Here is a 25267-nt window from a genome sequence, read left to right on the forward strand (position 1 = left end):
CTGTTATCCCATAGACCCTGGCAGGTCAGGGAAGGCAAAGGGGGCTTTGGCAAGAGAAAACACTGTGGAGAGAATCTGATACTGTGAAAGACTTTGTATCCAATGTCAGTCAATGAGAAAAAGTCAAACATACTACTAAGCAGGGCCCACATTACATCCTAAGAAGAGAAAGGAAGTGGGGACACCTCCAGGAAGCTTCCTGGGACCCACCATGTCAGCTACTGCTATTCTGCCTTCTGCTAGCAGGAAGCACCACCTTGCCAGAGAAGCAGGGGACCAAGGGAGGTGACCCCCAGGTTCCCAGCAGGACCCAGAATATGATGGTGCCCAGCACACCTCTCAGAAGTTTTCATGACTAATACAGTAAGCACTTCCTGTGTATGAAATTCATGATTGGAAAAATAATCCTAAGACTAGTACAATGTTATATATCAATTATATCTCAATAAAACTAGGGGGAAATTGCACTTTTACAAAGGCTGTACTAAACAACAACAATCCCGCACCCCCCCCCCCCCCACATACAGAAAGCTAGTAGTAGAATAAGCACACAAGTAGGGAATTTAAAAGTATAACTAGCAATCAGAGGCACCCAACCTCATTCCCTTACCATCCTTTACAAAATTATCCAATCCAATCTTTATGTTACCAATAAGGAAACTAAGGCCAGAGAGAACTCCCCTTCCCAAGGGTCCCCAGCTGCTCCATGGCAGATCTCTCGATCCCTGGTCCTGTGCTCACCTCTTACCACCACCTGTGCCTCCAGATGCACCTGTGCCCACCTAGTTTTGGGGGTGCCTCAGTGCAGACTCACACCCATAAACTGCCTTAGCAAATCCTCCTTGGAAATACCATGAGCCAGTTGAATATAGAGAAATCCTGCTGTTTCCAAGCTCACACTCTTAAAATTACAAGAAAAGAAAGTAATGTACCCTGTAGACGAAAGGCACCCAAGGATGATACATAAAGACATGTGTAGAACATGCAGGAAGAGCCACATACTGCAACAGACATCTGCACTGCACCCAGGCGATTCGTTGACCTACGTACTTATGCCAGGAGTACACACATGCAGACAGACTGTCCTGGTAATGGTGACAGATGGATCTTAGCCACTTACAGTTTCTCACCCACTCCCCTAGGGACCCACTGGTCTACAGCTGTTGCAACAACGGAATGAGCTTTGGATTGTTCATTTCTTGTCTTTCTGTAAAGCTGAATGGCCCACAAGAAAGCGGAGGCTGTGGCCCGAACACATTCACAACACGCACTGACTACCTAAGTGGCCCGATGGCTCTTGTGCTACAGGAAGTACTTCAGGAAGTTAGAAAATGGCATGATTGCAGTTCAGGGAGGTTTTCCAGAGAAAGGGAAGACAGTGCTTTCAACTACTTTATCTAGAGTGAATTTGAAACTTTGGTTTTGGCTTACTTACAAACTGAGTTGCACTTGCAATAGTGGACACCCTGCTACCTTCCCCAGAGCAATGCCTTGTTGGAGAATTCCAAACTTCAAAAATCACCTGCCATAAGTTTGAACCAAGTATCAGGGCCACTGGGAGTGAATATCTGGAAGCCATCCCATCCTGTGACTTCTATGGCTAGAAAAGACCGCAGAATACAACAGGCCTCTGGCCCATGTGTTATTTTCAAACTGATACTGAGATATCCAATCTAAATGGCTTGCTGGCCTTGCAGAACAGAGTCGCACACTGAAAACCTGTGCTTGACCATCAGGATGTCTGAACTATATCTAACTGACCTTCTAGAGCTACAATTAAGCTCACACGGAATGAGTGAGTTATTACCATGCACCGAGTACTGTCATAGGCCCTTCACACACAGAATTTCATTTGACCACAGGGTTGTTTTTGTTATCCCCTTTTACACATGAGGAAGTTGAGGCACTATGAAGAAGAGGTGAAGCAACTTGCCCAAGGAATATGGTTACTAAGTGGAGAGTGGATTGCGAACCAAGGCAATCGGACTCAGAGCTCCTGGTCTGAGTCATCACTTTATCTGGCCTCTGGGTCCTTGAGCCAAGAGGGGAACAACAGACGCCCCAGCAGATCACACTCTTGGGGGATGAGAAGTTCACCTACTTTGGGCCCCCCATTAGCCTTCTGGGTCCACAGGCAGGTCTTTTTTTTTTGGTGGAGGAGGGGAATAAAGTTTTGGTTTTATAAGATGAAAAAATTCTGGAAATTGGTTGCACAACGGTGTAAATGTACTTACCGCTATTGAAGGGTATACTTAGAAATACTTAGGATGGTAAATTTTATGTTATAGGTATTTTACCACAGTTCCAATATCAGCCTGAGGATGAGCCTACCAGGGGGCCCCAGACCCCCTTTAGGTGAAACTGGACATCAGGAATCCAATTGCCTGAAGCTTGGCAGCCCTCCTATTTCTGAGGTTCTTTCCATACTGCTCTCACCCTTGCTTCTCTCATCTCTGATGAGAACTCAGACATTTACAGAAGTGGAGGAGCAGGGAGTCTGGCCATAATCGCTGAATCTCTCCTCTCCTTGTAATAAAGCTGTGGGGAAAAGGAGGGAAAATCTAGTCCTGACCTCTAGTCCCTAGAGGTAGGGACTCCTTAACCCTGGCTTGCAAATAAACACCCTGATTCCACCAGGCTGTCAGTGTGCATGCAGACCAGCCTTCGCCTCCTGAAGTACAGACACATGAGATCAGCCTGCCACTGTACACCCTCTTGACACATGATCCTCTCCCTCTCCACCCATGCTCCGAAAACAATCTCCTCCAAAGATGAGGCTCACCTATTTTAACTTAAAATGGCCAAAGAATTTTGGTTTAAGGACTGTCAAATCTGGGGCCCTCAGGTAGCAGGTCCAAGTGGGGAATGACAAAGGTGCAACAGAACTGTCACACAAGCACAGAGAAATGAGGTTACACACTCACGGCTGGGATTTCTTCAGATTCATGCCAGCAACAGAGTTCCGTACCAGCAGGTACCTCCATAACTTTCTTCAGGTACCACTGCAAAGGCTGGCTGTCGTGCTCCAGCAGCAGGCTCCACAGGACCCCAGATTCTGTCAAAGATTCCATTGCTCTCCAAGGTTCCACTTCTCAATGGAGCCCAGCTGCCTGAGCTCTGATTCCCTACTCTCCCCACAGGATGAAAACAGGCAGGCTTGCCTGGTCTGAATGCAGATGGGGGACCTCTGGCTTCTTGGCAGACAGTCTATGTAACCCTGACTGGCCTCCTTTTCTCTCCTAGAGCTCTGTTCCCAGCACAAAACTCCGCAAATGGGAGGGTGTGGTCAGCATGGTTCTTGGGACAGGCCGTCTGGCCAGTCTCCCATGGCCGGGTTCTACTTCACCCTATTCGTCTCCCACGGTGTAGCTGGTCTCCCAGCTAAGGGTGATTCAGAGGGATGTGGTGAATCCCCTTCTCCTGGTCAGTGTGGACAGCCACTCCAAGATGCCAGCTGAGGCGGGAGGAGACAGATGATACAGCAGGTGCACAGGGCGAGCTAAGGACTCTGAACGTCAGGCCGCTGGTGGACAGGCAAACGGCGCAGGGAGAGGACGACCCCGCAGCCAGGGTCAGAGGTCTACCCCACCAGTTACTCACACACAGCAGAGTGGCTCATGGTTGTTCTGAAACTCCAAGGAGAGAACTAACGCCCAGCTCTCCAGCTCTGTCTGGCCTGTCCCATCAGGCAGTCTGTTCAATGTGCAATCTCTACTCTTAGCGGACACTGGTTGCTGTGACTCACTGACCTCACCCAGGCAGAGCAGCCACCAATGGCTGCGGCAACAGGGCCCGCTCTCATCCCCACCCCTACACACACCCCTTTCCTCCCAGACATACTCCTCTTGGCTGACCAGCAAACAACTTCTTTGTTAGAGTCTCTGGTGGCAGGAGGGAGGGAGGCAGGGCGGGTGGGCGGGCAGGGCCAGAGCCCTACACATGCTTCAAGTACAGGATCTGGTGATGGTAATGGCCAACGCCCTCCAGTAACCCCTGGCCTGCCTGGCCTCCCAGCACATGTTTCCTGCAATGGAAAGCAGCTGGCCCAGGCGCCAAGTGGGGGTGAGGGGAGACAAGAAGGTGCCAGGGGCACTGCTCTTATGATGAAATCTGAAATGTGAGACTCAAACAACCAGGGACTTCTTGCAGACACACTCTCCCCTTGCTGACCCATCCGTCTACCCACTTCCCTATGTCAGCAGCAATAGGAGATTTGAAAGTTTAACGCATCTCATTGCAGACATGCTGATAGGAGAAGTTGGGCAGATTGCCTGGAGAACTTGAGGTCGGCAGCTCCGGGGGCTGTCTAAGGCATCTCCTTCCTTCCCAGGGGCTCTGCCCTGCCTCCAACACTAGCAGGAGGGGAATCAAAGCCAAGAGGATCCCCAGGCAGCTGCTCAGACCAAGTAGCAATGCTAAAAGTAGAGAACTTGGCCCCAGGTCAAAAGGAGACAGCCCAATGCAGGCAAGCTGAGATCTCTGAGAGAGGAATAGGAGTCAGGCCAATGGGGGCAAAAGGGGCTCCAGACAAAGAAGCTGGGGGCAGAAATCAGACAACACTGGGGTTGGGAAGACTTGGATTCCCAGGAAAAGTAAGACCTTTGAAACAAACAAGGTCTCTCCCTCACTCTCTCTAGCTATGCCCACCTTGTCAGGAGGGTCTCGAGCCTGCACATGATGATGAATGGTGTTTTTGTCCCAGAAGTCTCAGCAATTTGATGCAGCAGCACTCAGGCTTTAGTGTTGCTTAAAAAGGCCCTAATAAATGCAGTGAAAACGTAGATTCTTGACTCTCATACCCAAAGATTCTGATGAAGAGGAACCTGGGGTCTCCCGATTAAACAGTATGGGAGCAAATAGAGGAAACGTCTGACTCCTTCCCCAGACTTCTGTACCCCACACTCATGTTCACACCCTGCACACAGCCCTCCACGCACATAATTACACTGTGCAGGATAAGGACTCCACCACAGTACTGTCAGGAAGGATCTACCTCTCAAACAGATTTATATTTTCTACAGCACTCAGTATGATGTTTCAAATATCAGATGCTAAAAACTATTCACCAAATGAATGTATTTCCTATATACCTCTGAAACCGTTCCTGTTTCCACAACATCTTATGAGTACACGCCCACATAGATCCCCAATTGTACACGCATGGCTTCTCAGTGCCCAGTGCCGGCCAACACTTTCCAAATCATGCAGCTCAGCTTCTCTTTGCCCTGTGTGTGTAAGCCCTGTCCTCAGCTGTGTCACAGGAGATTCAATGGAAAATGTCTGGGGTGATCAGATGCCTCAGTCCCGGGCCACTCCAGACCCCAAGATTTAGGCCCACAGGGTTGATCCTTACAGGAATTCCCCAGAAGCATCTGAGTATTGCTGTGGGCCAAAGGCGAAGATGACTCTTTGGGTTGCAATGGGGTGAGGCAGGTGCTGGACACACGCAGAGAGTCTAACCCCTGAGAATGAGTCTCAATGTGTCAGCCTTTGTCTCCTACATCCCTTCACATAGCTGGGCAGGGCGAGGCCTAGTGACTCCAAGCCTGAGGAGAGGGAAGTGGCCCTGGGCTAAACATTAACTCTATGGCAAATACTGGGAGCTGGGACCAAGTGGTACCCCCCCGCCCCGCCTTGGGTACAGGAGTGGGGGAGGGAAAGTGAGGAGGAGCCCAGGAGAAAAACAGATGGATTTTGGTGGAGTATTGGCCCCCCCTAGGAAGAAACCAAAGGCCCTCAAATCAAATCCGGGTAGAGAGGAGCCAGATGTGGGACAAAGGGACAGTGGACACAGGGGGAAGTGACTGAGCAAAGAAAAGAGAGATAAGGCAGGCGCGGGTATAATACAAAAAGGTAGAAAGAGGACTGGGTGGGAGTGGGTTTCCTCTGGAGATAGGACCACACTGCAGAAAGTTAAGGGTGGCTGTGGGGGAGCAGGGGTCCGAAAGACCCTTCAATATAATGGCTAAATAACAGAGGGGAGATGAATGGAGGTAGAGGAAACAGACTCAGTCCCTGGAAAATAACAGCAGGCCACCAAGGTTGTCACTGCAGTTCCCCTTTCAGCACTCCCACTTCACTATCCCCCAAATATGTGAATGTCATTCCTAGAAAGCTTTGTTCTCTTGCTCTCAATCTTATGCCTGCAAGACCTGCTTGGTCATTCTACAGGATGGGCACTGTCCCTTCCTCCTCACCAAAAAGCCAGCATCCCTAACCAAAGGCATCGCACAACTGGGGTGCTAAGTCTCAGGCAGCTGGTAGGATCTGGGTGCCTAGCCTCTGATTTCAGAAAAGCTCTTTCCCCAGGTTGCCATGGAGCTGACTGACCTTCAGGAGAGAGGTGAGGCAGATGGGGACAGTACCCCTGCCCACCTGAGGCGCTAGGAGGACCACTGCGACTGTTTGCTTCCTCCAAGATGCAAGCCCAATGAGCCTTGCAGGGGCCATATTCAGGGGCAGACTGCACCTCTCTGCCTCCAACTCTGCCCTTGGCCCCCCACTGAAGCTAAAGCTCTGTTCCTGCTTATCCCTCCATCTCATGTCTGTTAAGACTGTGCTTCCCAAGCTAGGAGCCTTGACGAATAAAATTAGGATGGTCCAGTGAGGAGATTAGGTGTAATCAGTCCTGGGAGGGACTCATGACAGTTGTAGACAGCAAGGCCTTCAAATCTTGCCTTGACCTGAATATCTCTGGCTAGAGACCAGAAGCTTTCACGCCTCAGCCTTTCCATGTGTCCCTGGGGTCCAGCCATTTCCCCTCATGAGATCCGCTCTTTAGACCAAGGTGGTTTGTCATCATGGCTAAATAGGTAAATGTAAAATGTACACAGACAGGTGAAGAAGGTGGCTGGGGAGTGGGCAGGGAGGTGCTGAGTGGCTTCCGACCAGACCCAGGCTATTCTAACGGGCCTGAGACGTTCTCACAATGCTCAGCAACCGTGCACTGACTCTCACGGTCTCGAATCTGGCCAGGGCATTTCTAACTGTCTCTAGGTCTGGGGATTGCAGCCTTTACCTACTGGAAGAACTTCCAGGGCAATGATGGGGCCTCAGGCAGTAGAACACCTACAGCACTACAGTGTCAGGAGAGATTATAAAGGGGGCTGTCAGCAGTGCTGAGAAGGGGAGATGGGGTATCCTTCCCAGAGGCCAGAGTCCAACCAACTCAGGCAACACAGAGGCAGTGAGGAGGAGACTGGATGTAATGGGGCCTGGGAGGAAACCAGGGCAGTTGTAGGGAACTGACAAAGGGAAAACAGCAGACTAAGGGAAGATAGAGAACCAGATCAAAGCCACAGGAGCGAGCAAGGGCCTCCTGAAAAACCAGGAAAGGACCATAGGAGGGCACTTCTGTGGATCGGGGGGGAGTTGAACTGAAGTTTCCTGAGAACTTTGCACACAAGAGCATAGACACATACACACTGCACTGCCTGAGCAGGAGCACCTCATGCTCATGTGCACTGATCCAGGTAGCTCAGGAAAACATCCAGGTCAGAGCTTCCTGATCAAACCGGGGCAATCATGCCTAGGGGAACAGCCATGCTTAGGCCCGTGCCCATGGAAAAGCACACTGGTACCATCAGAGTGGGCATATATGGGGGTGACGCTTGCTGTGGGGAACACACACCCTGAATCAGAAAACCCCAGAGCCAGGGCACTGGTCTCAGCTTCAGGAAGAGAGCAGGCTTTTAATTGAAGGAGGGGGATCCCAATGTTACTTGAAGCAGGCCTCTCCAGGCTACGCCCACTATGGCAGCTGCTGATCATCCTCTGGACGTGAAAACACATGAAGAAGACATGGAAAGATAAACTAGACACAGCTCCTCATATCTGTAGCTCAGGCCGGCTGGAGGTTCCCTGTCACTTCTCAGCTTCTCACCCTTTGCTTAGCGTCTGCCTCTTCTCCCCAATGTCTACCTGTCATTTCTATTTCCTTCCACCACGTTGTTCTGTTCTGCTCCCGGTCCCAACTCGAGTTAGACCATCCACAGAACCAGGAAAAGGGCAGCACCAGGCCGTGGAGGGCAGACACAAGGAGCCTCGTCCACCTGGTAACCTTAAATGGGGGAACACAGGAAGAGGGAGCAGCAGGAAAACATTTATAGATGGGTCACAGGACATCTGGCACCACTTAGTTTCTGGAAGGACCCCCAGTGTGACAGCATGAGTCCAAGAGAATGGAGGTCAGGAGGGAATCACTAAATGCTGCTCAACAAAGTCCCCTGTACACTTGGCCTCTGTGAGTTAATGATTTGTGCTGGGTAGGGAGTCAATAATGCTTCTGCAATTCATTCAGAGTGAGGGGTGGAGAGTGAAAGGAGACAACTAGGACTAACAGAGGGTAAGAGGCAGCAAAGGCCTGGGAAAAGAGTATTATGGAGGACGATTTTATAAGGAGACTTGCAGTCAGTGAGGGCCGACTGCCTCATCATGTCTCCAGCTGCAGGTGGAACCAGACAGGAAGCAAGTCTTTGGCCATGCTGGGCTCCTCGATCTCTCGCTTATCTGACATTGAAACCCCTGACTTTTGGGCCCCCACAAGGCAGCTGGACCTTCCAGCCAAGAGGCAGGATCTATTTCTAGCCATCCCTCCACTCAGGTAGACATTGGGAGGAAGAGTGCTCAGACACCAGCTCTTATGTGTGGGGCTGAGGGAGAAGAAATCAGAGGTGAAAGGATGGCAGAAAGACAGAAGAGAGAAAGTAAAACCTACGAGAAGCAGACAAAAAGAGAGAGCCAGCCAGGAGACTTGAAATCAGGGAAAGGAGGGGTAAAACAGGGGTGGAGAAAAGGAAACTGAGGTGGGGGCAATGGGGGGGTTGGAGAGGGTGGGGTCAAGAAACAGAGAAGTGCGGTGAAACAGAAAAGCCTGATGGAAAGAACAGGGAAGAGAGGAGAGGGTGGAGCCTGGCAACAAGGTGGAGACTTGTAAGTCCCACTTGGGATGTTTCCATTGTCCACAGCTCTGCAGCCTCCTGTTTCCAGTTCCGCTTTGGGGGCACTCATTTTGCAATATGGCTCAGAAAGGTGGAAGGTTTCATTAGACGCAGGATGCTGGAGTCCCCACACAGCTCCTCAGAGAGCACCCCCTCTCCCCCTACCTCTCCTCCCACACAGAAGGAGTTTCCTCTCCTTCCAGGATGTGAGCTCGAAGCAGCAGGTGGGCCACAGGCCAGGTAGGTCAAGCGGGAGGGCTGGGAATGAAGGTGTGGAGTCTGCCTTCTCCCCAGTGCAGGCCACCTCAGCCCTCAACCCCCCTCCCGTCAGCAGCCCACCGAGCCCTGCCCTGTTTGTGCCAGGTGGGGCTAATCCCGGCAGATCAGTCAGCCTACGGAGCCTGCCTAGGGACAGGCAGGCCTGCTGAGCAGCAGGTCAGAAGCCTATGACCTCAGTGACATGTGTTTGATTTGGGGAATCACTGAGCTATGTGGGCAAACATTCCCCCATGCCCCCCCGCACACACAAATGATTCTGGCCCAAATCCCTCCATTAAACTCAAGCCTTGGGCTAGGCGGATGGCTCAGTTGGTTAGAGCACAAGCTCTAAACAACAGGGTTGCTGGTTCGATTCCCACATGGGCCAGTGAGCTGCGCCCTCCACAACTAGATTGAAGGCAACGAGTGGCGACTGAGCTTCCAGAGGGGCGGTTGCAGGTTCAATTCCTGCATGGGATGGTGGGCTGCGTCCCCTGCAACCAAGACTGAAAACGGTGACTGGACTTGGAGCTAAGCTGCGCCCTCCACAGCTAGATTGAAGGACGATGACTTGGAGCTGATGGGCCCTGAAGAAACACACTGTTCCACAATGTTCCCCAATAAAATTTAAAACAAAACAAAACAAAAAAACCCAAGGCTCTTCCTTATCCCCTCCCCCATCTTTCCCTTCCCCAGAGTGTCCTCCACTCTGTCATCCACAGCCAAATCATCTTGTCCCACACCTTCGCCATGCCCATGTAACTTGCTGCAGTAGAGCCTGGGATTAGAGACTGGGGGACGCTGGCATCCATGTGATCAGTCAGGATCAAGTGCGGGAACAGCAGGCTCAGAGAAAAATAGACAATGACCTGAGGGCCAGATGATGGTCACAAACTGCCAGCCCCTCTATTGTGCAGTCCCAGAGGGCAAGCACAATCTGACAAGGGCCAGGCGAGAGACTTCAGCCAGCTGCTCCTCATGGGAAAAGTTCAAAATCCTGCAGCCCAGTCTATGTGACCAAGAGGATGTGGCTTTTGTAGGGACTGCCTGCTCCACAATGTGTTTTGTACTTCCTGGGTATGGAGCGACGGGCTGAACTGCCCCCTTGGACAACCCCAGGCTACACCTTCACCACAGACCCAAGCATAGCGGATATCTTCTAGAAGGGGCATGCCTTTGGGGCTATTGAGGTATACCTGGGGAGGGGTGGGGTGGTAAGGCAAATTCCATTACCCGGGACATCTCCATACTATTGAGGGTAAGTTTTCTGGCTTAATTTCCCCCAAAATGTCTTGGTTATGGGAAGGAAATTGCGGCCCTCAGTTCAGGCCCAGAATTCTGTCTGGTCTTGGGACACCTTCCCTACTGGTCACCTTCAATAAGTCTGGAGAAGCCTTGCCCAGGAGTCTAGGGAAGGAAAAGGTGTGCCGACTCTCCTTGGTCTCCCTGAATCCGACCCTCATCAGCAATCCTGTTCTGTTACAGAAGATCACCTCTGTATCTGATTTTTGACGGGGAATGGGGCAGGTCAGGGGAAAAGTGCCCCCTTTGAGGCTCCTCAATTTGCTTCAGACCACAGGCAGCCCGACTGCACTCCATGCTTCATTTCCCAACCACATCCATGTCCACGCCCCTCCAGTTCCACATACCAACAAGAAGAGAAACAGGGATACTTACATTATACCAGCTCTGGCTTTTCTGAAAGGACAAAATAAAAGAGAAGGTAAAATTAGTCAGGGAAGAGACGGTGGGCATGGCCAGGATAAGGTTACACAGACAGCAAAGGGTGGGAAGGGAGAGGAACCCAAATGCAGCTGAATGCTTCCCATGTGGCCATTTGGGAGGGGCCGTCCTTTCTCAAGACAGCTCCAGAAGGAAGGCCCGGGGAGCAGCCCATGCTGGCAGCTCTGCCGCGGGGGGTGGCAGGCAGGTAGCGCTGAACGGGAGGGGGTCGGAGTCCCATCACAAGGTTCTTATGATGGGGGAAGGGATGCATGGCAGGCATCCAAGGCCCGGTCCCCAAAGGCCCCTGTGACCAGAAGCAAAGGACAGATGGAGACCAACCCTTGGAGCCTTCTGCTCCAAGTCCGCTCCTCTGCAGAAGGCAGGATGGGACGCTTTGGTGTAAATGGAGAAAAGGGACTGCTTAGAAACTTCTTCCACTGTGTTCTCAGTGAATACAGGAGTCAGTTCCTCTTCCTGCTCAACAACTGACTGATCACTTCAGTGACACTAGCAGGGGAAGGGTTGGGGGTTCTCCACTGGGAGGAAAGTTAAAGCATAGAATTGCTAATGGTGCCATAAATCAATACCAACAAAAGCAGACTCCGCCCCAGCTTCAGAATTCAAGTGTTCTCCATCCCCAGCCCTGGGCAAAGGTTACTACTCATCGTCATGGTTAATGAGAGCTTTTTAGGGACAGAAGGGGGATGACTAAGATGGTGCCTTGTCTACCTCTGACCTCGATGGCCTGGATTCCTTTATGCACATCCTGCTTGGCAGACAGGCAGAGAGGAATGACACACACATACACGCACACACTTCCTTCGGCCTCATCCCTTGAGGTGCTGGTCCAATAGGTTTAGATCGGAGTTGGAATATTTCCAATTTTAAAAAGATTGCCAAGGGTGTAATTCAGGTAGAGAATCACCGAGGAGAGGAAAACCCTGCCAGCAGGTCAAAAAATTAACTACACAGAGGTGTGGGCCCTGGGCACAATTAATAACCTTTATCCCCTCTGCCTGGTGTTAAGGGGCCCTGACTCCTAAGGGACGGAGAGGGCAGCCACTTTCTCAGGATACCTGCTGCGCACTGTCTGGTGGGGTGGAGGGCGGGGAGTGAGTCTGTCGTGAGGAAAGCATGGTCATGTGATCTCCCCCTCGCCAGCTCTCCCATCCCACCAGAACAGCTCTGTAGAGACCATCAGCCTTCATTCCAAAGGGGAAACATGTAAGCAGCGGGGAGCATGCATGGATGGTGCTAACTCTGACTGGTTTTGTTTCACCTTGATCTCACTGGCCAGAAGGGCAGACGGCAAGGCAGGTCCTCAATTGCCCTCTGCAAGATATGCTCTCCAAGGTCATTCCCCAACAAAGGCTGTCACCATGGCCCATACTCCCACCATGGCCTCGTCTCCTCCTCCAACCCACAGGTCTTAGTAGGTAAAGGGGCCAAATACAAACATGCAAAACCAACTATTTCATCATTGACGGAGCTACTGCCACATGGGAATCCTGGACCTGGAACTGAAAATTAGCCTCTAAGAATTCTGGCATTGGGACATTTAATTCCTGGGCCCGGACTCTGAGATCACAGGGCATGAGGCTGTGCAGATATTCATTAAAATCCATTTCCCAGTGTGGAAAGGCATGTTTTGGGAGCTGGCAGCCTCGAATGCCCCACAGTTTGCCTGCATTTCATCAAACCAAAGCCAGACATCTGCTTCACAGCTGACAACACTCTCTGTCGGTCACCCCCTAGTTCCTCCCACATTGTCCTGACTTTCATGTAAGACCCTAGGAGGATGGGCAGAACAAGAACTTCGGCTGGGTGGGGAGACCCAAGATCCTTCACTATTACTCCTACAGTGCTCTCCCTCTTGTTTCAGGTTAACAGAAGAAGTAGATGTTCTCTTTTCATGTACTGCCATACAGCACATGTCCCTTCTAAATCTGTTTGCAACAAAGAACATCAGAGTGACAAAGAACTACAACCAGAAAACCCATGTCCCATCTCTAATTAGCTGTGTGATATCTTTGTGTGGAATATTTTCTCTTTTGTAAAGACGGGTAAGAATGCGTGTTCTCAGGTATGGAAATGTGAAATATACCATCAAGGGCAAGGACTTTTGTCTTGTCCCTCAGCGTGAGAACTCTACCCCTAACCAGCTGTTTCTAAGCAGCTTATGTGCCACCACTGAGGGTGCCAGTGAGAAAAATGGGCACCCACTCCTCTAGCCTAATCCACGGTAGCCCCTGAGAATATCCACTGCGAACATGAATCCCCGAACTCTGACCAGCCTTGTAGAGGCAAATTTGATCCTCGAGGCTCTGCTCTCCCAGGACTCAGTCCTGACAGGGAAGGTCCCTAACATGGGACAGGGAAGCCAGAGGGGCTGTGGGCCTCAGAGGGCGAGAGCAGGGGTGTCCACTGGCAGAGGGGAGGCTGCCTACCCTTGCAGGTTCACTGAAATGTCCCTCCTTGGACCAGAAACATGGAAAAAAACAGAACTAGGGAGTGAGGATGAGGGCTTTTCTCACAGGTTATAAATGAATTTGACTATAAGGGGAGGGGGAGTCAGGAAAAGTATCCTGGGGATGGGGAGCTGAGCAGAGCATGTTTCCATTGCCTCCTAGAAGAGGTCTGAAAAGCAAGTGTCTAAGGGAATGCAAAGCCCAGGGAAACAGACCCAAGTTCCCTAAACACATCTCGCCAGCTCAAAGGCTCTGGGAGTCTGGAAGATGGGGGTGAGGGGACAAAGGCAGGGACGAGAGGAACTCTACCTCTAAGAGAAATTAGGAGAAAAAACAACTTCTTACTTTGATCAGGTTAAGTCTGTCATACTGAAAAGAAAACTACAAAAATTAGGATTGAAAAACAGGGAAAAAGTCAACGGGAAAAGGAGCCCAGAGACACAGAGCCAGGGTGGCACAGTGCACCCAGTTAGAGAGGTCATGGGCACCTCCCCTGTGGCGGTCTTAGATCAGGAAGCAGCCACTGGCTCCCTCTAGTGGCCACAAGCCAGCACTACAGAGCAGAAGCTGGGTGGTAGCACAAACTCAAGGGGTCCTGGGAAGTGGAAATAAAACTGCTCTGGTCAGGGCTGCACCTAGGAAATGTCGGCCTCAGCAGTACAGTTACAGATTCACAGGAGAGGGATATTACTGATCACCTCGTCCAGCCCCTACATACTAACAAATGAGGAAATGCAGGCCCTGAGAAGGAAGACTGACACTGTGTGAGGCTGGCTCGAAGGGGAAGAGGAAGCACTTCCCATCTTGCCTGGGAATATGTGAGGTCACCTCCTCTCGGAGGTAGACTAAAGACGGAGTGAGGTGGCCTAGCAGGGATAATAGTGACAGGACATCTAGCTACCAGATCCCCTGCCACGGAAACATTTGGTCAACTGTGACAATATTCCACCAGGGCCTTACGGGGGGATGTCCCCACTACACGAACACACTCTCCACCTACCTCTGCAGCTTTCCCTCACTTTCTGCTCCGGATCCTGTTCCATGTAGAACCTAATTCCTATGTGGTTCTCATGTTTCTTTTCTAAAGTCTGTGTGTCCCACACACGCATTTCCCAGATGGACCACAGTTGCTACCACTGCCACCTGGGGTGGTAGTGTATCCCTCTCCCACAAGTCAGTTCTATTTTAACTGCATTTAGAGGATGGTGGTGTTGGTGGTGACGGTCACGACTGGTGAGACAATGGGGTGAGGAGGTGGCTATCCAAAGCCAGGGGACTCCGAGAGCATGTGTCTACTGGGGAAAGGCACTGACCCATACAAGCTCTTCAAAGGGGAAGAAAACCGAGTCTCTAATCACCTCTCCCTCTTTGGCTCCTTAAGAAAGCAGCCAAGATTAATGCTCAGTTCACTCTCAGCTCATGGTCCTTTCATAATGCCTCATTTTGCTTCTCCAAAATCTCAAGAGTTCCAGCCTGACTCAGAACACCTGCTCCCTAAAACATGTCCCACTAATAAATGAGTCTCCTGCCTCTGAATTCACATAACATTCCTAACTACCATGTTTCCACAAAAACAAGATGTAGCTGGACAATCAGCTCTAACTTGTCTTTTGGAGCAAAAATTAGTATAAGACCCAGTCTTATTTTACTATAAGACAGGGTTTTTATAATATAATATAATATAATATAATAATATAATATAATATAATATAATATAATATAATATAATATAATATAATATAATATATAATACCAGGACTTAATATTAATTTTTTATCCAAAAGACGCATTAGAGCTGATTGTCCGGCTAGGTCTTACTTTTGGGGAAACCGGATACTCAGGTTTGGTTTGTGGATAATCTGGGCAGTTTCTTATCTCCCTTTCCAGACTGTATGCTGCCTGAGGGTTGGGAACCTGGTTTTCATATTCACTTCCCAAAGAAGACCTACCACTTAGGAGATTTTAACAAATCCTCATTACTGGGGACTCACCGCAATGCATCACCTGACTAAAAGAGGCTCTCTGTAAGTGGTGAGTAATTACCATAAATAGGTATCGCTCTGGTCACTGATTGTCTTGCTAGGTATAGAGTAAAAGGGTAAGGGAGCTTAGAGCTTCACCTGAGGATGGAAAAGTGTGCAAAGACTATGGGCAGAAACAGAGAGATAGAATAACCTGATGTCCATGTCCAGCCATATTCTGCCCTCTCCCCAGGCAGTCAGAGGTGTGAGGGGTTCAGAACGAGATGACAGGACATCTTAAAACCCTGTCGCCAGACATGCCTGCACCTGCCAGGCCACCTGAATACACAGAGAGAACGCCTCTTGGCTTCCTCACTCCAGGTAGTGTTCCTCTTCCCCTGTCCACAGCCAGCAACAATCATTTAAAATCCTCAGAGACAAGATGTGCTTTTAGCCTGAAGGTCACAGACTATAGGATCAGCCCTGTAGCCTTTTGTTCTTTCCTCAGGAAAGACAACAGCTATTCACCCTCCTCCTATCCAAAACACTTACCGAGGCTTGAGACTATTAAGTCATCCCTCAGCTTTCTCTTCTTCAGGCTACATCCCACCCACCCACCCCATGGGTATGACATCCTGACCCTGCCATTCTAAGACACCTATTGCTCACCCTCTCCTCCCTCCAAGTTCTCCTCAGGCCTCTGAAATCCTGGGGTCATGAGCAGACTCTGGCATTGTCTCTCTGACCTGGCCACCTCTCTGTAGGACCTGGAAGGGGCTACAGCTGATGTCCACCAACCTCCAGGTGCTGGCACTAAGCCCTCTGGGAGAAAAGTTCCCCTCTGATCATTCTCCAGCATCCTAAGAACGTCAGGAGCCCCTGGGCTGGGTGGTGGGTGGAAGTGGTAAGGGGTGCCCAGGCTGAGCAGTTCTCAGCAGGCAGGTGGAGGGAAGGAGGGTGACAGGCAGAGCTCCTGAGGTCACTCTCCTGCACCATGGAAATCACCTACTAGAATTCGTGACCCTCAATCAACTCTTCAGGAGAATCAGGAATCACCCACCAAAGCAGGTCTAAGGGGTATCAGGATCTGAAACCCAATTGGATAGGGTCTCCCTTCCCCAAAGGAATGAAACTAAGTCCTGGTGGGACTCTGCTTCTAGATGGCACCATGTATGGAGGGAACAGATCCCCAGCCCCAGGCAGTGTTCAGGGAGCAGGCAGAGACATGGGGTCTGCTCTCCGACTTCCAGTACAGTGGGAATGGTCTCTCGGTGACTTTAAGCCAGCCTGCCAAGGGCAGTGGGGCCAGCCTTCTGGGAAAGGAACCAAGCAAAACATGGCCAGAATGGGCAGGGGCACAGGAAGGGGTGCAGAGCAGTACAGACAATTCCACACTGGAGGGAAGACCACAGACAGAGACAAAAGATGGCTTACTTTTGAGAGGCGCTTGTGAGACTAAGACCATGCATGCAAAGAAGGTGTTTGGGAAATGGTGGGGAAGAAGAGGAAGAACAACAAATCAAAAGACAAATTCAGGTGGGAAGCCAGTTCTCGCACCTCCCAGTCCCCCCACTCTATCCTACCCCAGGACCTGTGAGTCCAGTGGTGAAGAGGAGCTTTTTGAAGGAACATCAAGACAAAGACATCTCTTGCTTCCCAAAGGACTGAGTGGGGAGAAGAAACTCTCTGGGGAGCCATAAGTAGCCCAGGCTCCCCAGGGCTTACTTTATGCCTATCCTTATGCCAAGGCCTGGGTACTCAGGTGGTAACATTGACACACTTGGGAGGAATAGAGGGGCCCCGTCACTATCTTCTTGGCCAGATGAGTATCAAGTGGATTATTACCAAAAGAAGGAAGGTTGATGGCCGGGGTGGAGGCTAAAAACAGCATTCTGCAACATTCCCTGCGGACTGCCATTCCTGGCAGTAAGTCGTCCCAAATAATGCTCTCTTCTACCCCAAATTTGAAAAAGATAAAAGAGCTAAACAGATGACCCCTCCTGATCTTTGGAGCATTCCTCCTCCTAACCTCAAGGTACATGAGGCTCCCCAGCTCCTAAGGGAAGATAACAGTCATCATGGAACCATTTTACCGGCACCCTCTCTGAGCACCTAGTTGAAAAGATAAAATTTAACTAGGATCTGCCCTGCCTTCCCCACCCTTGCCTCACTGAGTAAAGACTATCTCTGGGACACCAGGCCCGGTCAATCACATCAGGTCCCTCTATCTCACTGTCCCCCGACACCCAGGACCCTGCAGCCAGCTAACAAGCAAATACAGAGTCCTGGGTGGGCGTCTAGCTCACCTTGGAATTTTTGCCGCCACTCCTGCCGGACTGTGAAGAGCAGCTGCGCTGCACACCCTGCTCCGGCGTGGACGGAGACTTGTCTGAGGAGTGATCTGAGCCCTTCTCCACCATGGTGTCTCCGTCCGGGTTCTGTGGGGTTGGCGAGCGTGACCGCTTCCGGAGGATGGGGGAGCAGGCCGGCGTGCTACGGTTTGAGTTACTGGCAGTGCTGCAGATGGAGAGGGATGGAAAGGGGAGGAGGAAGAAAGAGAGGCAATGAGTTATTGAAGGACAAAGATGGGTTCCAGGGAGCCAGCTCAAGGAGCCAGGGTTAGGGGCTGGGCTGAAACCAGAGAAGAGGGCCCAGCTACCAACTCACTGCACCTTAATACTGCTGCTGGCCAGAAGAGGGTGATGGTGCCAACGTGAAATAGAAATAGGAATAGGAAGTGGTAAGTAGGGCAACTGGACGTTTCTTCATTTATCCAGCCATCCGTCCATCCATCCATCTGTCCATCCATCTAACCATCTATCTATCTATCCAAATATTATTAGAGCCCCTATTATATGCCAAGAACTGTCTAGGGCAAAACAGAATTTAAGAGCTGAAAGATGTATTAGGATCATCTAGTACTATCAGCTCATTTTATACATGCTGCAAATCCAGTTTTTACATTTTGTCCATAGAAATGACAATAATAATCCTACTTTTCAAAGCATTCACATACATAGTATTTCACTGGGTTCTCAAATCATTCCACTAAGGCAGTTATGACAAATGCTGTAACTCCTGTTTAAAAACTGAAGATTAATGCATGGCAAAGAGAAGCTAAGTGTCCTCTGATCACAGAGGGTTTAGAAACAAAATGTAGACCTTCTGACTTGTAACTCACCCACACCATACTATTTCCTTGTGAGTCACATGGATTCCTGCTCCCCCTGCCCAGGGTAAAGATGAACACAGCAGCAGTTCTCACATTCCATAGTCCCTGCCCCCAAATTCATTTTCAACAGGTACCTTGTATACCCCCACAGTACCAAATTCACCTGCGGCAAAGTTTATAAGTGGTATACATATTTACAATTGGATATTAGCTTGTGTTCTTAATGGACTAGAAGGAGAAGAGATGAAGAAAGTAAGAGGAGAGGAGATTAAATGCAGTCAAGTTCTAATAGGTTTTTGCTTTGCTCTGAGACAATGAAGGAAGGAAAGAAAGAGAAGGAAAAGGAAAAGGTTCAGTAGGAAAGATACATGGGAAATGGGAAGGAAAGCAAACGGGAGACCGGGAAACCAAAGAAGTACAAGGGGAGGCAGATAAAAAGCTGAGGGTCCCTCTCAAAGACTCAGCAGTCAGAGAGCAGGGTCAGGTTCTGGAAACAGCCTGGAAGTGGAGCTGGGGCTGTAAGGGCCCAAGGAAGCGCTCTGGGAGCCTCATCCCAGCCTTCCCTAAGTGAGGGGAGTGCAGGGTAGGGAACACCGTGTTTTGCATAAAGATCTACCTGCAGCCTCAGATGTCCCACTGGACCCACTGGCAATGAAAACCATGTCCCTTTCAACAGAAACTTCCACTTGGGGGGATCCTCAGCAGGGAAAATGGGAAGGAAGCCCCAAAACCCAAATCAGCAAGTGTAGGGAAGAGGGCAGCAGGGGCAAGGGCAGTGTTCTAACTTTTGGAAGAAAACTGATGGAGAGAGGAAAAAGAAAGCAGATCAGGGAAAAGGAAGAAGACAAATGTGATCGGAGGATGCATGGAAACTCATAAGGCCCAATATTTTGCTTTACCCCAAAACAGAATTTAAATTTAAAATGCTGATTAATAAAATGCTTAGACTCAGAAATGTTTTTTAAAAAAAAGAATTTAAATTTAGACAGTCACTTATAATACAAACAATAACTGTGATTTAGAAAGAGGCTCTTCAGGTTCTGACCCCGTCCACGACACCCTTATCCTCTGACTCTCTAAACTCATGCACTACTACAAAACCCTCGAGAAAGAAAACTGTGTTCTTTTACCTCAGTTAGAAAAGCCGAGCCTTAGAATGGTGGCAAGAAGATCCTCACAACATCTTCGGGTGGAAATTCCTGAAGGGCAGACTCAGGCATTCACCTTTCTGGGGTTGCCTCCTTTCTCTTGGGCCAATTTCAACCCATGGCCAAGGACTCCGAGGTTCAAACTGTCTTCCAGAATTATTTTGCTGGAAGAATAGCCAGGAACTCTATCCCTAACCTCAACTAGTTTGCTGAGAGAAGCGGGAGAGTGTGGCTGACACCTCGCATATGCCCTTCCCAGACAGGATGAACTCACAGCTTGGCTCCCGGAGGTCTTTTCTTAGAGAAGAGACATCTACACACATGGTGAGTCCAGACTCAGAAATGGAAAGGAGGTCCTTTATCCTTCCTCAAACTCTGAATACTGCCAATAACTGCCTAATGAGGAATTCAAGCAAGGATGGGCAAAATATTCTTACCTAGAGGAAACTCACTCCAACTATCCAAAAGCACACGAATCTCAGACACTCAATGATCAAAATGTCCATAATTTCCTCATCCCCTAGGGGCCCTATATCAGCTGACCCTACATAGGCCACCCAAGATACCCCAAATTCTGCTTTTAACACATCCATCAAGAAACAACTTATAGTGTCATCTGTCACTTTAAATCTTTGTCCTTATAAGATTGTTGATCATTTGCGTTGCTCTTGAAAATCTCTCCTCTCCCTGGTGACACACACCTCTCCTATTCCTCTCCTTATCTCAGCCATTGCCCCCTCTCGCTACTCTGCATGAAATTCAGTCCTTCTCCAAAGGTGAGTCCTGCAACGCCTGAGCCATTTTCTGCTTTCTATGACTTCAACTATACCTCAAAGCAGACAACTACTCTACCTGCGCCTGGCTCTGCTCACACTGCTGGCTTCGGCCCAAGAACCTGCTGCCACGTGGACATTTCCTCTAAATAGATGTCTCAGGAACACTTCCGACTGAAAACCAATCCTGCCATCTTTCTTCCCAAACTGCCTCCTACTTTCCATTCTCAAAAGCATTATCATTTCCTGGTCTCGCAGGCTGCAAACCCACCTCTTCCATCTCACTTGACAAAAAGTGAGTCACTGAACCCTGTCAGTTCTATTTTTATACAGCTCTTTAGCCCATCCTTCCCTTACATCCCCAGGGCTTTCATTCAGGTTCTCAAAGCCTCTTGCCTAGACTCTTCTCATGGCCTTCTAAGTGGTCTCCTCCATCTCCTTTTCTTCTTCCATACTCATTCACACCTTTGTCATTCAATCTATCTAAATACAAGCCTGATAGTATCTTTCTGCCCCCTACCGGCATTCATATTAAAGTCTAAAATCCTCAGAATGGAATTCAAAGTTCTCTACTGAAAATAATTTGACACTTATCTATATATGTCAATATTTTATCTTTCCTAATACTCTCTTTAAAGAGTTCCCATATTTCAGTCCCGCTTATCTTCCCCTGGCTTTCTTAATATGCATTCTCATTTTGCCGCCTCTTGTCTTCTGTAACACAAATCAGTACGTGTACGTGAAGAGGCCTTTCCCTCCATATTCACCTCCTGCTCATCCTTGAAGACCCATCTCAAGCCCCACCTTTTTTTTTTGGGGGGAGGGGGTTGATTTTCAAACCCCACCTTCTCCAAAACAGTTTTCTAAATCTCCATCACTGAACTCATTAAAGCATTGAACACATTTTGCCTGGTATTAAAATGAAGATCTATACACTCCTGAGGGCACACACCTTTGTACCTCCCGTATTGCCCAACATTTCGCTCTGTAAGGAATACATGGTCAGTAAATGCCTCCGGAACTGAATCTTATCCTGGTGAAAGCCTTCATACCCATGGTTTTAACAGCCCCCAGTACCATGACATCTCCCAAATCTGCATCCCCAACCTTTTAATACTAATCAAATAGCAAAAAGTTTATGAATGTTAGGAGTTCCTGGCACAGTGCCAAGCATTTCTTAAGCATTATCTTATTTCATCTTCCTAACCAACCTATGAAACATTAATGGATATTGTTAGTCCTATTTTTCAGGTGATAAAATTGAATTACTGACTGATTAAGTAATTCACCTAAAGCTGGACACGTGGCAGGAAAGGATTTGAAACATAGGCCTATCTGATTATAGAATTTGTTTTCAGAACCAGGCACTCAAAAATGTTTGCTGCGTGAATAAACAGGAGCATGGATGGGTAGCTGGGTGAATGGAAAAAAAGAAGGAATCAACTTCCTGCCTCCAGTCTTCAATGCATTCTCTAGTTTGCTGTCAAAATGAACTTTCTAAAAAGTAAATTTGCCGTCTTTGACCATCTTCTTCCCCGGTTAAAGACCTCTATGGTTTCTGCCCGGTGTGCCCCTCACCCCAGTCCCATGCTCCATCTCCACTCTGATTCTTCCCTATAAAAGAAGTGTTTGGAGCTATAGTTCCAACTCAGCAAAATCACTACTAGACTTGCTAGACTCCTAAAATTTTTTAAAAAATCACCCTATTATCCTATAGATTTGGATGATCTGCTGAACAAATAAAACCAATTCCTATGTATCCATAATCTACAGTAATTGTGTCTTTCAGACAAACTCTATGATGTACCATTAAACTGGCCTGCCACCATTATTAATAATAGTATTGCATTACATTTCAAAATCTTGGGATCTTCAAGGGGAAGAAAGACTGGTATTGGAGGGGCTATTGCACTAAGGTGCCCTTCCAGAGTTCAGAATTAATACATCCAACTCTTAACTTCACTTATAAGAAACCTGAAAAATAGGAAGGTCAAGTGCCTGGCCAAGGTAATATGACTTCATATCTGGATCTTCCGTTGCAAATATTTACTGAGCACATGGCATAATGCTAGGCATTCAAGTTCATACTGGTGAGTAAGAAAGGATCCTGGTGCTTGGAACACTATAGTCAGGAAAAGCTAGACATGTATTCCTCTCATTTCAATATAAGCAATGAGTGGTGTGATAGGAGAGAGTAAGGGAATCTTAGCCAGCCTCGAGGGATCACGAAAGGCTTCCTTGAGGATATTGCACTTGAGACTTGAGCTGGGTTCTGAAAACTGTGTTCGAGTTAGCCAGGTGAAGTGCAGGGTAGTAGGAAGGAAGGGAATGTTCCCAAAACACAACAAACAAAAATCAACAGCAGTATGAATAAAGGTGTTAAGGCCCTAAATAGCAATGAAATACACAGAGCATTACAGGAAACTACGTGTTACTGAAGCATAACATGCTTAAACTAATGCTTAAGGTCTCCTTAATCCACTCTCCCCAATAAGAGGTACACTGAGACCCCCACCAGCCACCTGTAACCCATTGCAGGGGGCCCCAGATGTCATTCACTTACTTCCTATCCATCCAATTTTTAAGACATCCAAGAAAGACTATTTCTCTACTCTCCTGGTTACCGCTAAAAAATAGTGCTTCCCGGGTGGCCAGTTAGTTCAGTTGGTTAGAGCGTGGTGCTAATAACACCAAGGTTGCTGGTTCGACCCCCACATGAGCCACTGTGAGCTGTGCCCTCCTTAATAAAAAGTTTAAAAATAGTGCTTCCTTAAGTCTGACCACAATACCTCATGCTACAGTTTTATCCTACTTCCGATAGTGAGGTCTGGCTTAAGACCTTGAGAAATGGAGATATGTGAATTGAGGACAAAGGCTTCCCCAGCCTTCTGCAGTGACTCTCTTTGCAGCATCTCCCACTCCAGACATAGGAACCACCGCACTACTTTGCTTGTCTTTCTTTTCCCATCCTATGCCCATTGTGGTTCTGTGAGCACAGGTAGATTTTGTCAGCAAGCCAGCTCCCTGGTCAGCCACCCATACACTGTTCAGAACCCTGAGCAAAACAAAATAGATGGTGTTTCACTGTGCCTCATTCAAGTTAACTTGTTTGCCTTTAAAGAAATCAATCATTTCTGCCCCCGAGATTGCAAACTATGTACCTGTCGCTCTCCACTCCTGCGCCTCCCCCTCTCGGGTTACAGCAACTCCTTTCCCACTCTCACCACAGTGTTCCACCGCCCTGGCTCATGCCCAATCAGATTCCCACCTCTTCTCCCCAGCCCTGGACACTTCATGTTCACTTATTGTTTTCCCTAAGCCCAGCCCGGCAATGACCTGGATGATCAAATGTACGTACAGCTGTAATAGTTTCAATGTCAGGGCACTGGTCATTTTTTTTTTTTTTTAAGACTGTCTGACACATTCCAGGGCATCCCAACCTAACAGAAAAAACATTTAATCAGAAACTTAGAAAGCCAGTTTCAAATGAAACATCTGTTTGCTGAGGGCCGGCTTGGGCCCTACAGCGTTAGGATTAATTGCCAGTTTGTGGTGTCAGCAGGCTCAGGTTTGAGTCCGAGCTCTGCCACTTGCCAAGTGACCTTGGCCTCTAGGCTTCATTTTTCTTATCGGACAAATGAGAGATACTAATACTTATCTCATAGAGCTAGTGCATTAAATGAAATAAGTAAAATATTTAGTGCAGTGCCTGATACATAATTAATGAATGCTCAATAAGTATTACTGAGGTGCTATTATTACTATTACAAAGGCTTTTGTTCCTCTCTGTAAAATGTGGAATACGTATCCTTGCCCTCTATCCTCCCTAGTATTACTTCCCACAGTGGGGACTAAATGCACCTGGGGTGCTTTCTTAAAGGGCAGAATCCCAGACCCACCCCCACTCAATTAATGACCATTTCCAGGGGATGGTCTTGCAATCTGCATTTTAAACAAGCACCATAGCAGACTCTGATGCACTCTAAAATTTCAGAGAAACTATTCCCCAGGACTAATCTCATAAGTATGAAGGGATAAGTGACATATCTGCCCCAAATGACGGAAACCTGCATACAACTCTGAGTGTGTCAGCTGTTCCGTGTCTACCAGGTAGGTGGACTCGCTGGAACAGAAAATCCATCGATCGCCTCTCAGCCTTTCGGCTAAGATCAAGTGTAGAAAACCCATTGAGCTGGCAGCAGAAACAACCAACGGAGAAGAACCAGGAGTTGATGGCGAGTGGGCATGAAGATGTGATTCTCAAGGGAAGGATACCACCCAGTCAGTACCCAATGGAATAATGTCCCCTTCTTTTGGTGTCAAAGCCTGACAATTACCATCAAGAGCCCATGCCCACTGCCATATTACAAGCACCTGATTCCTCCCTGCCTTTAGTAGCGTCTAGTTAAAGCTACTAATTCCTAACAGATGACTACCCTGCTATCCAGCTATGCACCTCTCATACCCATGCCAATTTCCAAGATTCCTCCATAATCCTCCTCAGTTCTTCTTGATAGCACTGCAAATATCCATGTGAATTAGCCAGCTCTACTTTGAATTTTCCCATAGCACAAGCTCAAGTGTCTGACACAGAATGACCACAAGTGTATTTACATAACATGTGCATGAAATTTACATGCTGCCTGCAAATGCCTCCATGAGGTCTGTCCACCTAAGCAGTTCCAAATTCAGAATTTACTAGCCCTCTCTGAAGATGGTTGTTTTTCAGTTCCTCTCTACATTTCTGCTTGTCACTTGGCAGTGTCTCTGTACCCTCTTAAAACCACACCGTGACAGTAGGAAAGAAGGACAGAGCCAACTAG

General features: G+C 48.6%; 1 protein-coding gene across 32 annotated transcripts in view; it reads right to left on the minus strand.

The window, feature by feature from the left end:
• Positions 1-25267, minus strand: part of GRAMD1B (GRAM domain containing 1B) — a 240304-nt gene that overhangs the window by 29018 nt on the left and 186019 nt on the right. For 23 of the 32 annotated variants that reach the window (XR_004422118.1, XM_033098291.1, XM_033098283.1 and 20 more), the window contains 3 exons: positions 17658-17868; positions 16786-16806; positions 10875-10895 (listed from right to left, as the gene is read on the minus strand). Coding sequence is in view for 31 of the 32 variants with exons in the window: in XM_033098291.1 (XP_032954182.1) it covers positions 10875-10895; positions 16786-16806; positions 17658-17868 (253 nt within the window). In the remaining variant the exon portion in view is untranslated. Of the gene's footprint in view, positions 1-2924; positions 3779-10874; positions 10896-16785; positions 16807-17657; positions 17869-19653; positions 19778-25267 lie in introns of those variants that run through there. The other 9 variants (XM_033098286.1, XM_033098288.1, XM_033098295.1 and 6 more) reach the window with 4 other exon arrangements.

Source organism: Rhinolophus ferrumequinum, chromosome 25, assembly GCF_004115265.2.
Source record: "Rhinolophus ferrumequinum isolate MPI-CBG mRhiFer1 chromosome 25, mRhiFer1_v1.p, whole genome shotgun sequence".
Classification (NCBI taxonomy): Eukaryota; Metazoa; Chordata; class Mammalia; order Chiroptera; family Rhinolophidae; genus Rhinolophus; species Rhinolophus ferrumequinum.